This window comes from Lonchura striata, chromosome 10 (genome assembly GCF_046129695.1).
Source record: "Lonchura striata isolate bLonStr1 chromosome 10, bLonStr1.mat, whole genome shotgun sequence".
Taxonomy (NCBI): Eukaryota; Metazoa; Chordata; class Aves; order Passeriformes; family Estrildidae; genus Lonchura; species Lonchura striata.
Window position 1 is genome coordinate 4853280 of NC_134612.1, and position 12128 is coordinate 4865407.

Here is a 12128-nt window from a genome sequence, read left to right on the forward strand (position 1 = left end):
TGGGTGATTGAACCAGCAGCCCCAAGTGGCGCTGGTTTGGGTGTGCTGTGGAAGTCTCCTGTTCTCTCCTGTGTTGCTGTAGCTGCTTTCTGCTGATGTTTGTGGCTTTGCCCCTAACCTGGCTCTCAGAAAGGGTTAGTGAGTGAGTCTGAGGGAGAGATTCACTGAAAGGATTCCGCAGCCAGCGTGGTGAGAGGAGGTTTGGTTGGGTTCTCGCTGTCCGCAGGCATTTCGAGCCTGGCTGGTGCAAAGGCTGTGTGTGGCCTGGGGTTCCTGGTGTGGGGAGGAGTGAGGGGTCTGTGTGGAGCAGGGATTTGGCAGCTCCTGCTCCAGGCCACAGCACTCAGCTACACAAACAAACGTGTGGGTTTATTGAGGGAGCCGCAAATAGCCCGCAGCTGGTCTGCTCAGCTCTCTGCTGACCCTGCTGTGAGCAGGAGACTCCGTGTAGGTGACCTCCAGTGGCCCTTTCAACTTCAGTTCCTCTGGCTCTGTGAAAGATTTTTGTATGGAGTCCTGTATATTAGATGTTTGTGTGTTAGAGTGACAAGAACAATGTGAAAAATATTTGTGATATTTTTCTCCAGTTTATGAAGATGCCATTTGTTTTTGCTGTAAACTTATTCTTTTTTATTGTTATTAATCTCACTGTAACTTTTTTCTACTACTTCTTTAGTCAAAATGTTACGGCCAGACGTTATTGACAGAAGTTTACAAGCATCTGAATTTGATTGAATCAGACTACTTTGGAATTGAGTTCCAGAATATCCAGTCATATTGGGTGCGTACAGTTCCCTGACAAATCTGGCATAATAAAAAGGTTGGGTGAATGCAGTTCCTTGAGTGACAAAAATTTCTCAGTCTGCTGCAGTTTCCTGTAGTCTCCTGTGGGATTATCTCTTGGATTCTTGTAAATTTGTTTCACTCAGCAGAATGACAAGAGGAATCAGAAGAAGAAGGGAGGAATCAGATCCTGCTTCTTGTTATGTTTCAGAAATTGTATAAAGCAGTTAAATAGCTGCTGATGTTGCCACTTACAGGGACAGAAATAAAACCCTCTTTTCCTCTGAAAGGAGAAACATGAACTCAAAGTGTCCTCGGCAGAGAATTTATAAAATCAAATTATGGTGTTTAATTTTGGTAGTGTTCATATTTATCCTCAGTTAATTCAGTCTTAAATTAATTTTCCTGAAGAGCCATTACAAACCTCTTTCTAATCAACACAAACCTCAGGAGGCACACGGGCCTGCAAGCTTTTTAAATCATTGATCTAGATCAATGCTGACACCTTTAAGCCTCCTAGTCACTTATCCTGTATCTTGCAAAGAGGACAGTGTGGCTTCTAAACTGGAAAATGTTCCCCAAACTTTCCTTTCATTTTGATTTCTTTTGTGTTTTTTGAACCTTTTTTTAATTTTTTTTAGATTTATGAGAATATGACTGAGAACATAGGGAATGCTAATGGCACTAAACTATGCTGCTCTTGAGCTGAGGAAATACACTAAAGCTTGTTTAGTTGCTGTTGCTTGTGCATGGTGTCCAAACTGTTCCTGCAGCTAATAAGGTTCTTAAAATCCTCAGCTGTCTCACAAACAGAGCAGTAACTAGTAATGACCAAATATAACTGTCTTCTAACAATTTTCTGTTTGGAAGAGTGGGGAAAATAAAAGGTTGAGCTTCCAGAATATTTTGGATTACCTTTATGGATGCTCCTTTTACTAGAACAATAGTATTTCTTTTAAAATGTGCTTGTCAAAAGAGAAAAAATGGTGGGAAAATAATATTGAGTCAAGAGCCTTAAGTAGGTAGGTAAGAGTGACAGAAATAGCACGGAAGGGAAAAAAACATTGGACCTTTCCATGTTCTGCAGATTTTCTGTAATGCTGCAGCCTGGCTCCTGTCAGACTGTGGATTTTGGCATGACTCCTGCACTCTTGGCACTGGGACTCTGCTTTAGCTGACTTGACTCTTCTTCTGTCCAGATGAACTTTAAGCACAGATCAGTGGCTTTTGTATTGATGCATGAAAAATGTCAATTCAAATAGATAAATACACTTTTTGTAGAGCAAAGGAATTACTGCATTGAGGAAGAAATGCTACTCATAAATAACTGCTTAATTTGAATTTACTTTTGATGTTTTCATATTATATTAAACAAGAATGTAAGTTTGTAATTTTTTTCTCTTCAATTTCAGATTTGGCTGGAACCTATGAAACCTGTTATTAAACAAGTACGGAGTAAGTAGTTTTAAAAAAAGGAAGTTTTCCTTAATTTGCATCTTCTTTATGTGGGTTGCTTTCACAATTACTACTTGATTTACTGGTTATGCTTCCCTGTAAAATACACATGGCAAGGGTGATAGTGATTCCTGCTGGGGCATGCTAACCTGACATTTTAATAGGTTCTGTGTGGTGGGTGGAATGGAAACTTCCTGCGGGTAGGGTTCTTTGTCTGATAAATATCTGGATAGGTTGGCTCAGCTGGTGTTATAGTGAAGTGAAATACAACACTTGCTGTTAGCTTTTGGAAGCTGTGTTGTCATACCGTGGGAAGAAAAAGGAACATTTTGGCTGATTCCCATGGCAGCTCTTTCCACATGCTGAGGAGCAGCTGCCCTGGAGGAGCAGAGGTGGGCATCTCCCACCTGGGTGCTGGCTGCAATGTCAGAGTCTCTGCCTCAGCTGTGAAGTGTGGTCTTGTCTCTATACCACCTAAAAAGTGTTCATGTGAGAGGCACTTTAAAGGCCCAAAACAGTTGAGGAATGCAGGTTGTTGGTTGGTTCTTCAGATGTTGAAAGATTAGATCCAGCTTTTTGTTTTTTTCCTTTGTGGAACACAGTTAAGCAATTTGTTTGTTTTGTGGTTCTGATTGTAGAGGCTTTGTGAAGGAACAAGACCAGGAGGGTGTGGTGGATTCCTGCTCCTTTCCAAATCTTGATTGAAATATGTTGAAAATGAGTTCTGGGACGTAGTTTTTAGCTACTCTTCTGTCTAAAAATACAGAATCATCGATTTCAGCTAATTTTCTGACTTTAAGGTCATGATTTTTGACTTTTGTCAACACTGTTTTTTAAGCAGAAGAGCCAAATCATCTATAAAATAAGGCTCCTTTGGGAGAGTACAGAATTTTTTCACTCTGTTTTCCCTGCCAAAAAGTTTTTGGGAGTGCTGTCTTTTTATATCCTCCTGGCTAGAAGGAATTATGTCCCAGTCAAAAGATCAGGTGGATCTGCAGTGCTGCTTGGTTACTCCTGTATCCTTTCCTATATACTACATAAATTGTGGTATAAACTTGACCTTTGACCACAGATAGTGTTCCCTGATGATACAAATACTGTTTTAAAATGGTCTAAAATAATGAGGATCTACTAAGATTTATGGCTGCTTTACAGTCTGCCACCCATGTTGTGGTGCCAGTGAAACAGAAAGATGTATTTAATTTTTTTGTTAATATTATTCTGTAAGAGATACCAGTCTGTTGTCTGGCAAATGTTCATGTTCTGAAATCAATTTTAAATTGACTGAAATGTCCTATTTTCTATATATTGGGGGTTTATTTGGTTTTTTTTTATTTTTGTTTTTGGTTTTTTTAAAGGTAGAATATAATGATTTTGAAGTTAAACTTCTAACTTTTAGTTCAGCAGCAGGGGAACACTTATGGGCTTTAAGGTCATCTTGCTCAAACTTGGTTGATCTTGCTGGTGATTGCTGTGTACCTGCACATAGGCACTTCTGAATCTTTGACATCCTCTCTAAAAACAGAAGTTCTTGGATTGCTCCCAGTTAGTTTTGGCTTTGTGACATCCATTGAACTTTGTGTGATAAGGTTTGGAGTTTTAAAATTAACTTCAAATGAATGCAGTCAGTTTTACTAGTGAATCACTCCAGATAGGAAGTTTGGATCCAAATTTTCAGCCTCCTTAACAGACACACAGTATCAGGTTGACATTTGGGTACCTTCTCTGAGATGCTGCTATTTGATATAATACAGTGTTGTATTCACCATTCCTGCCTGGATAATTTTTCCTCACATCCTTTTTATTTCTTTCTTTTGCTCAGACTTGGCTTCTTAAAATAAATTATGCATCTTGGTTAAGACTGGGCAAGTGTTTCCCTAATTTGAGTGGAACTTATTCATAGAGAAAAGGCAAGACTGCCTAAACAAAGAGAGGAGGGTTGTGCTACAGAGGAAAATATGTAGTATTATGTTTTTAATTTCTGATATTTATTATCATTTGATGTAAGTGATGCTTGAAACATTGCCAAAATCGCTCCCACATTGATACTTCCACTTGACTGACATCAGTATTGTGCAGGACTGTTCTTAACCTTGTGAAGGTCTTCCAGAGGCCCAGAGTATTTTCAGAAATTTGATGTAAAGTTTTGGTCTTTTAACTGGAATCATTGAAACTATTTATTTTCCTCACTTGATCTACAGTCTAGAAGTGTAGGATCCTTAGTCTCTGCCAAATGTGGGCTTTCTGTGCCATTAAAGGGTGTTATTTCCACCCTCATTGCATTTCTAGATACAACATTGTAATTAGGATATGGATTTTAGTTTTTTTGGTTTTTTGTTGTTCACCAAAGGTTTGGTAATTCTGGCATTGGAGGCTGGGAGCTGCTCTTGTCACAGCTGTGATAGCCTGTGAGTTCTCCCAGCTACTTGTCAAAAAGCAAAGTTTGTTATTCTCTCATTAGCAAACGAGAGGATGAGTGAAGGAATGTTTGGCCTTGGGAATCAGATATTGCAGAAGAAGAAATCAGTGTACTTTGGGGCTGATGGGGTTAAACTGGACTCTGTTAAGCTTTGAGAGATCCTGGTGCTTAAAATAAATTAAAGCAGGCTGCTTGTGCTCCAGCAAGTTTGATTTATTTTTAATTTGGGTAAGTTTACTTTGAAACAGCAGTGGCACGAGGAGTCCCTGGGGGCACTGCCTGGCTCTGGTCCAGAGGGTGCCTGTGGACATCAGGTGGATGCTCAGCAGGCTCCTGGAAGCACAGCCTGGCCAGTGCTTTGCCTGCCTCTGGAATACTTGGTCTCATTTGCTTTCAGGCAGGAAAAATAATGGGAAAACAGTGCTGCATGGTGAGAGACTGTTGTATTCTGTAGTAATTCCTTCAGAAAGCCAGGGGAAGCAGGGATTGTGGTTCCACAGGCTGAGTTGTGATGCTGGAACTGTTAATTTAGAGCACTATGGACGGCTGCCAATAGTGATCCAGGATTCTCTTTAATTTTGAAAATTAAATTAGTTTTCTGGAAATGCGAGGTAATGTGTATTACCAGACATGCTGGGAGCAGGCTGCAAGCACCCTTTTATCTGCATGGGGTGCTAGCTGGGTCTGCTGGTAACAGTCCTGGTAGTAGGGGATGGGTGTTGAGAGCCTGTGGGATGTGTCTCCCTTCTGCTCTCCTTCTGGGACCCTGTCCCTGGGTCACCTCTGATGGTTTTTTATGCAGCCAAGCAGCTGCTTTAGAGTATTACAGATTTCACATTGCATGAAACTTTTTCCAGCATTCAGCCTGCAGACTCACCTTGTCAGTGGTATCCAAGTTCCTCTGGAAAACAGCTGCTTTATCTCACTTGACATGAACAATCTACACCAGCACCTGCTGTGGTTAGATGGGATTTAAAATCTGGCTAGAATTTCTCTATGTTGTTTCTCTGCCTGTTGGCAAACAGAATATGCATGTGTTTATGAAGAGCATTGGGTGCTTTTGTGAAATGACCAACTTTTCTTCTAGGACCAAAGACTACAATGCTTCGTCTGGCTGTAAAGTTCTTTCCTCCTGACCCAGGTCAGCTGCAAGAGGAATATACCAGGTAAAGTATTTTTAGAACTACTGGACATGCTTCATGTACTGAATTAATATAATAGGAAAGCAGCACAGCTGCTTCCAAGCAAAACTGAGTGAAAGAGCACTTACAGTAAATGTTAGAGTTTCAGCAGATGTGTTGGCAGATGAATGGTATCAGAAAAATTACTTTTCAAAACAGAAAGCAGCACAGGTTTGGGCTTTCCAGCATCATGTGGTCAAGGGAGTCAGGGTATACAGAAAATGCTGATGTTTATAAACACTGTCTATAAAAATAAATATAAAATAATCAGTACATATTTTAATAAGTGATTGACACTTCCAAACATACTTTGCATTTGCAAACACACTTTGCTGTTCATAGTTTAAACTGTGCTCACCATAGGTTATTTTTGGGGATTGCTAATGGATCTGTGGTCAGTTAAGCAGCCCTATCCACCTGCTAGCACCTGGGGACCTGGTTTGAAGTCTGCCTCTAACAAGGACATTACCCAGATGTTTGTGTTTAAAGAACTCATTTAGTGCTTTTCACAGTTTCACTAATTTTAACTGGAATTCCTTGTAGGTTCCTCATTATCCTTCAGATGTGTTTAAGAACAAACCAGCGTGACAACTGTTGTGATTGTCTCTTGTAAGGAGAAATACTATCTAAATATTTCCTTTGCACCAGGTTTTCTTATATTAACTGCTGTTTCATATAGGAAATTCATTAGGAATACAGCTTTTTAGAGCAGGATCTGTATTTTGCCCATTTATTGAGTATTTATAGGCTGCACTTAGAGCATCTGGGTAGTCAATGATGCTGTCAATGATGCTATATTCTTTATTGTGAGTGTACTAAAAAGACTGAGAGCTCATCAGAAAGCAGAATATACTTTTTGAGAAACCTTTAATACATACTTACAGTACTTCAAAACTTTAAAAAGACCTATCACTCAAAAGGTATAATTTTTAGTATATTTTACTTCAGGAATAAAGTTTTAAAATAAACTCTTCTTTAAAAAAATCTTATTGCTATCTCTTAGGATGTAATTCAGTAAAGAAAAAGGATCAGTCTGTCAGTTTGAAGGTTTATAGTAGTGAGTTGTTGCCTGTTTACTGGAGTCCTTACTGTATCTCCTTCCAAGTTAAAGGAACAGCATACAAAACTGTCAAACTGAAATTATTCCTCTTTAACAACTTAATGGGAAATATTTTAGTTGAACTAATATAGCAGTATAAGAAAAGTAAATTGAACTTCTTACTGTCTTTGTAGGCTGCTAATATAGCTCTGGAAAATATAGCTGCTGAGTAGATTAGTTGAGTGCTAACAGAAATGCTTATCAGTTTTCCTAACAAAATACTGGAATCAGTGATGTTCTTCCATTTTTTTTTTTTTTCTAATGGATAAGATCATTTGAAGTGTTCTTTCTTTCCAGCTAAAAATGACAGCTGCGATTACTGCACAGATGAAGCCTGCTTAAAACGTAGTTTTCCTTCTGCTTCCTTGTTCCTGTGAGTCTTTTTGTGCTGATAAATTGCACTGGAGCAGTCACAGGTTATTTTGGTTTGATTTGACACTCCTTGGTAGCCAGGCTGTTGTGTTGTTCTTTAGAGAGCAGAAGGATCAGGAGATGCTGATTCTATAAGCTCCTGCTCAGTTGTTCTGTTGTCCTTTCATGTGTCAGGATGGTCTGTAACTCCAAGCCTTGTACCTCTCCTGCAGGTACCTGTTTGCATTGCAAATCAAGAGGGATCTGGCAGAGGAGAGACTGACCTGCAGTGACAACACGGCTGCTCTGCTGGTCTCCCACCTTCTGCAGTGTGAGTATCCCAGCTGGGCTGGCACTGCTGGTGGTGCCAGTACTAACCCACATTAAATCTCACATAGAAGCTTTTGGTAACTAAAAGAATTCTCTGTCTCACAGTATGTCCTTCTCCACACACTGTAAATATGTTGGTTTTCAACCCTCTGATGGTCATCAGGGCTGGTGTGGGGAGGAACAGCCGGTGCTTATGTATGAGGTTAATTTGGCTTCAGAGGGGTAGTACAAAACCAGCACCTTGCTGTTTCCCTGGCTCTGCAAGCTCTGTTGCCAGCACTCCACATCTTCCAGACAGCTGTTCCCACCTGTCTAGGTGCTCCCTTGGCTTCACTTCACACTTTCCCTGTGCCTGGGAGGAGATGGCTGTACAGGAACTGGGCTGAAACACAGCTAAGAACCATGCTGGAACAGGTTCTGCAGTGGGGCTGTCAGCAGCTTTCCTCCTCGCTGGGACTGAAAATGGAAATGGGAAGCAATTTATTTGGAAGCACTCCATGCTGCTGCTGGCTCAGTCTGTACATGCATAAAGACCTAAAATGTGGCCTTGGAGACAAGGAGGTTGGAAACCTTGAGTGAGTTCAGACACCAAATTGCTGGAGCAGCAGCTGAAGTGTTCACAGGTCTGCAACCTGACCTGCAGGCAGGGCAGGGCCTTTGGGGGCTCTTTGCTGGCTGATCAATAATGCTTCTTCACATATGCACTGCTAAGTAGTTATTGGTTGTCTAATTCTGCAATGCAATATAATAATACAGTTATAATAGTATTACTTGTGGTGACTTTATTGGAAGTGCAAAGCTGTCTTGTGTGTGTGCCATCAGTGAGTGACACATTAAAACCTGCTCATGATTTTCCAGCCTTGCTTAGCCTGATTCTGCTCTTCTGGAAAGTTGGCTGTGAGAAATAACAGGTTTATTTTCAGCAGAAATTATTTTACAAGAGTGCCTTTCAGTATTTTTTACTCCTTCTTTTATGTGCTGGCTGGACTTTAAGCAGGATTTGCTGGGTTCTTGTTTAGAGCAATCCCATTCTTTTCTCTGACACTAGCTGATGGCAGATGCCCTCAGACACAGAGCACGCATATGGCAACTCTTCCTTTGCTGCATCCATCCCATAATCACTGCACACACAGCACCACAGACTGACTCTGCATCTGTTTTGTTGCCCTTGTATTTGTCTAATTTTGGAATTTGCTTATATTTTTGGCATCCTTCCACAGAAATGAGCTTTGTAGCTTAGTTTTTGGAAAGTTTTGAGGACAACATATGTACTTTTATCTTTTAAGACCTTTTAATTTTGAATTTAATGTTGCAACTTAATATCTTTTATCAGAAAAATGAAATTCTTAAAATTTATTTATTCAACTTGTAATTTTATATGCATTTGCCACATGTTCTGCCTGCCTTGTACTTTTGTATTCTGAGCCAAAGACTTCTGATTGTTTCGTGTTGTATCAGGTGGAAGCTGTTCTGCACTTCACAATAAAGCTTTGTTCTTCTGTAAATCTTCCTAAATTCACAGCATTCCATCTGAAAGACATGGATATGTGAAGGGGAGACCAAAATTCCAGGTGTAACTTGCCATCTTCCTGAGTAGCCTTGTCTATTGCTGTTCTACATATATATAGAAAAAAAATTAATTTAAATATGGTATTTGGTATAAGGTACCTGTAAGGAGGAAACGTTCTGACCACCCCACAGATCTTCTTACATGTCTCACATCTTGCACTCTTAAGAAGTCTAAATTTTCCAGACAATGTTCAAATCCCCAGAAAGTCAGCTTGGGGTAAATGTGAGTTTGGTAAAATGAAGCTGGATACAAAACATCATGCACAAATTTAAAGCACTTAAAGGCTCTTGTGGTCTCTCTAATTCCTTACCAAATATTTTCTATCATTGTTCCTTTTCCATTGTTTCTTCTTACTCTAACATTGTTTTGTTTTCTGTTGTAGCTGAAATAGGAGATTTTGATGAATCAGAAGATCAAGAACACCTTAAAACAAACCGGTATTTGCCAAACCAGGAAAAACTTGAAGGAAAGATCCTGGAGTTCCACAGGAAGCATGTGTAAGTGAGGATTAATGTAAAGCACTGAGGTAACCCCTGGGCAGCAGATGGACTTGCCTGGGGAAGGTTGAGCAGCTGCATGACAGGATGACATTAAGAGTGTGTGAATTAAACACCATTTACCTTGAGCAATAAAGTTTGGTAGCAATAGTTACATAGTCAGGATGGAGTTGTTGGGCAGCAGTTTTTCTCAAGTGATTTTTGCAGTGTGCCTTTAATACTGTCCCAAAGAAAGCTTACATGTAATAATGGCTATCGGCAAAATAATTCTTCATAATTTCCATTGTACAAAGTCTAAACTCAGTTTTGCCAGCATATGCAGAGCTCTTGTTTTTGTCTAAGTAATTAGAAATCAACTGCATCATATTCTTTTGCTACACATTAAGTATAAGGGAGATGGAGAAGGATGGAGGGAGTGGGGAAGAAATAATTTCCATCAGAATTCGTGCAATACCTTATCTTACAGCTGGGTATTTTTGAAATAAGGGAAGATTATTAGTGACAAAGAAACTCTGCCACGAATATAAAATCAGTTCCAACATGGAGTCAGGAACTGCAGGAACTTATTTTCCTGTAATTTTCGAGACCTTGAATATTAGGATTTAGCAATTTGAAGTTCTTCTAAAAATTGTGAATGTCCACACATGCATTTTATTGTGCATGGTTCTGTGTTTTAATCCAAACTTAGATTTTCCTTTGCTATCTGTGGATGAACTCATGGATTGTTGCTGACTGATTTTCTTTTAAGACAGAACAAAGGCTTTTCAGGGCAGCATCTGTTTTTAAAGACACATCTTATAGTATTGGAAAATTAGTTCCTGAGAATTTCAGTAATTTCAGTAATTTGCTGATTATGATCAGTAATTTTAATTTGTACTGAAATTATTGCTAATGATGAAATTGTTTTGTTGATTCTTCATGAAATCATGTGGTTACTTTTTTTTGCTTTTGATCCTTTGAGGTGCTTGTGGAAATGATGAAGAAACAAATTTTTAAAGTAATTTAAAGTAATTTTGAAGTAAATTAAAATATATGCTAGGATTCTTCACCTTGGGAGAAAGTTGCCAGAATAGGGAAATCATTAATATCATTCTTTTTCTCTTGTCTGAAGAAAAGTGCTGAAATAATTAGTAATTTCAAAGCAAAGGATAAGGGGGAACATCCTTTTCTCAGAACTTGTAGTGACATTTTGATACTACTGCAAGGTGCTGTGGAGTGTGAAGCTACAAATGGGTCATGCAAGGCTTTAATGACACCATGCAGGGTAAGCTGATGGCTCCCAAATTTGAGGTGAAACGTGGAATTTTTAGATCTGAGTACCCCCCAGAGTATGGACAGAGCAGCCCAGTGTTACTCACATACCAGGATTCTGTTGAGTTGCTTCTGCTTGTGGGGAATTTTCCTGGTTTGCTTCTCTTGATGGAAAGGTGTGACTGTCTTCTGAGTCAGGGACTGGTAGTTCTGTTTAATAGATTTGAGCTTTTTTTTTTTCAAACAAGTTACTTCTAATAATTGGTTACAATAAGGAAAGTTTGTATTTTTGCCTTGTTAGGAAGGTTAATAGGTAAAGATTCCTTGCTTCATAAATGTACTTTTCAAAATTAGTTTCATAAGAATTGCATTTAATACAGCCATATTAAAATGACTGTAAATCTTATTTTAAGGCAGTTTTTTGGAAGTGTACATGCAAGCCATGTTCAGATTAACAGCTGAGGCATGAAATAAGAAAAGGTTACCTTTGAATGTTAGTGATACCTGAGTACCTTGAAGGCACATTTTAAATTTTCCCTGTGCCTTTTTTTGTTAGAGAGATGTCATTTTGCAAGCACTGCAGTTTTAAAATTAGCTATGGCTTCCATGGTTTAACCCCAGCTCAGCCCCATGCTGCTGCTGGCTCCCCCTTGGTGGGCTGGGGGAGAGATTTGGAAGGGTGAAAGTGGGAAAATTCACAGCGTGAGATACAGATAGCTTAAATAGGTGAAGTAAGAGCCACACAAATGCAAAGCAAAACCAGGAGTTCTTTTCTGGCTTCCCACTGGCAGGCAGGTGTTCAGCCATCCTCAGGAAAGCAGGATCCCATCACAGGTAACAGTGACTTGGGAAAACAAGCACCATCACTCCAAATGTCCTCCCTTTCTCCTGCTTCCCCCAGCTCTGTGTGCTGAGCACGAGGCCATATGGGAGGGAATATCCTCGGGGTCAGTTGGGATCAGCTGTCCTGGCTGTGCCCCCTCTCCCAGTCCCTCCCTGCTGGAGCTGTGTGTGGAGCAGAAAAACCCTTGGCTCTGGGTGAGCTTTGCTGAGCAGTAAGGAAAATACCCCTGGGTTATCAACGTGTTCCCAGCTCAAACAGAAATCTCAACCTGGTACCAGCTACTGTGAAGAAAATTAACCCCAGCCCAAACTAGCACATACATCCCCTCCCTCTTCCCTTAATCAGGGA

The 12128-nt window shown here is 39.8% G+C and overlaps 1 protein-coding gene across 4 annotated transcripts in view; it reads left to right on the forward strand.

The window, feature by feature from the left end:
* Positions 1-12128, forward strand: part of FARP2 (FERM, ARH/RhoGEF and pleckstrin domain protein 2) — a 77295-nt gene that overhangs the window by 23246 nt on the left and 41921 nt on the right. For all 4 annotated transcript variants that reach the window (XM_031505660.2, XM_031505662.2, XM_077785588.1 and 1 more), the window contains exons 3-7: positions 677-781; positions 2196-2238; positions 5745-5823; positions 7522-7619; positions 9571-9685. In XM_031505660.2, coding sequence (XP_031361520.2) covers positions 677-781; positions 2196-2238; positions 5745-5823; positions 7522-7619; positions 9571-9685 — 440 coding nt within the window. The remainder of the gene's footprint in view (positions 1-676; positions 782-2195; positions 2239-5744; positions 5824-7521; positions 7620-9570; positions 9686-12128) is intronic.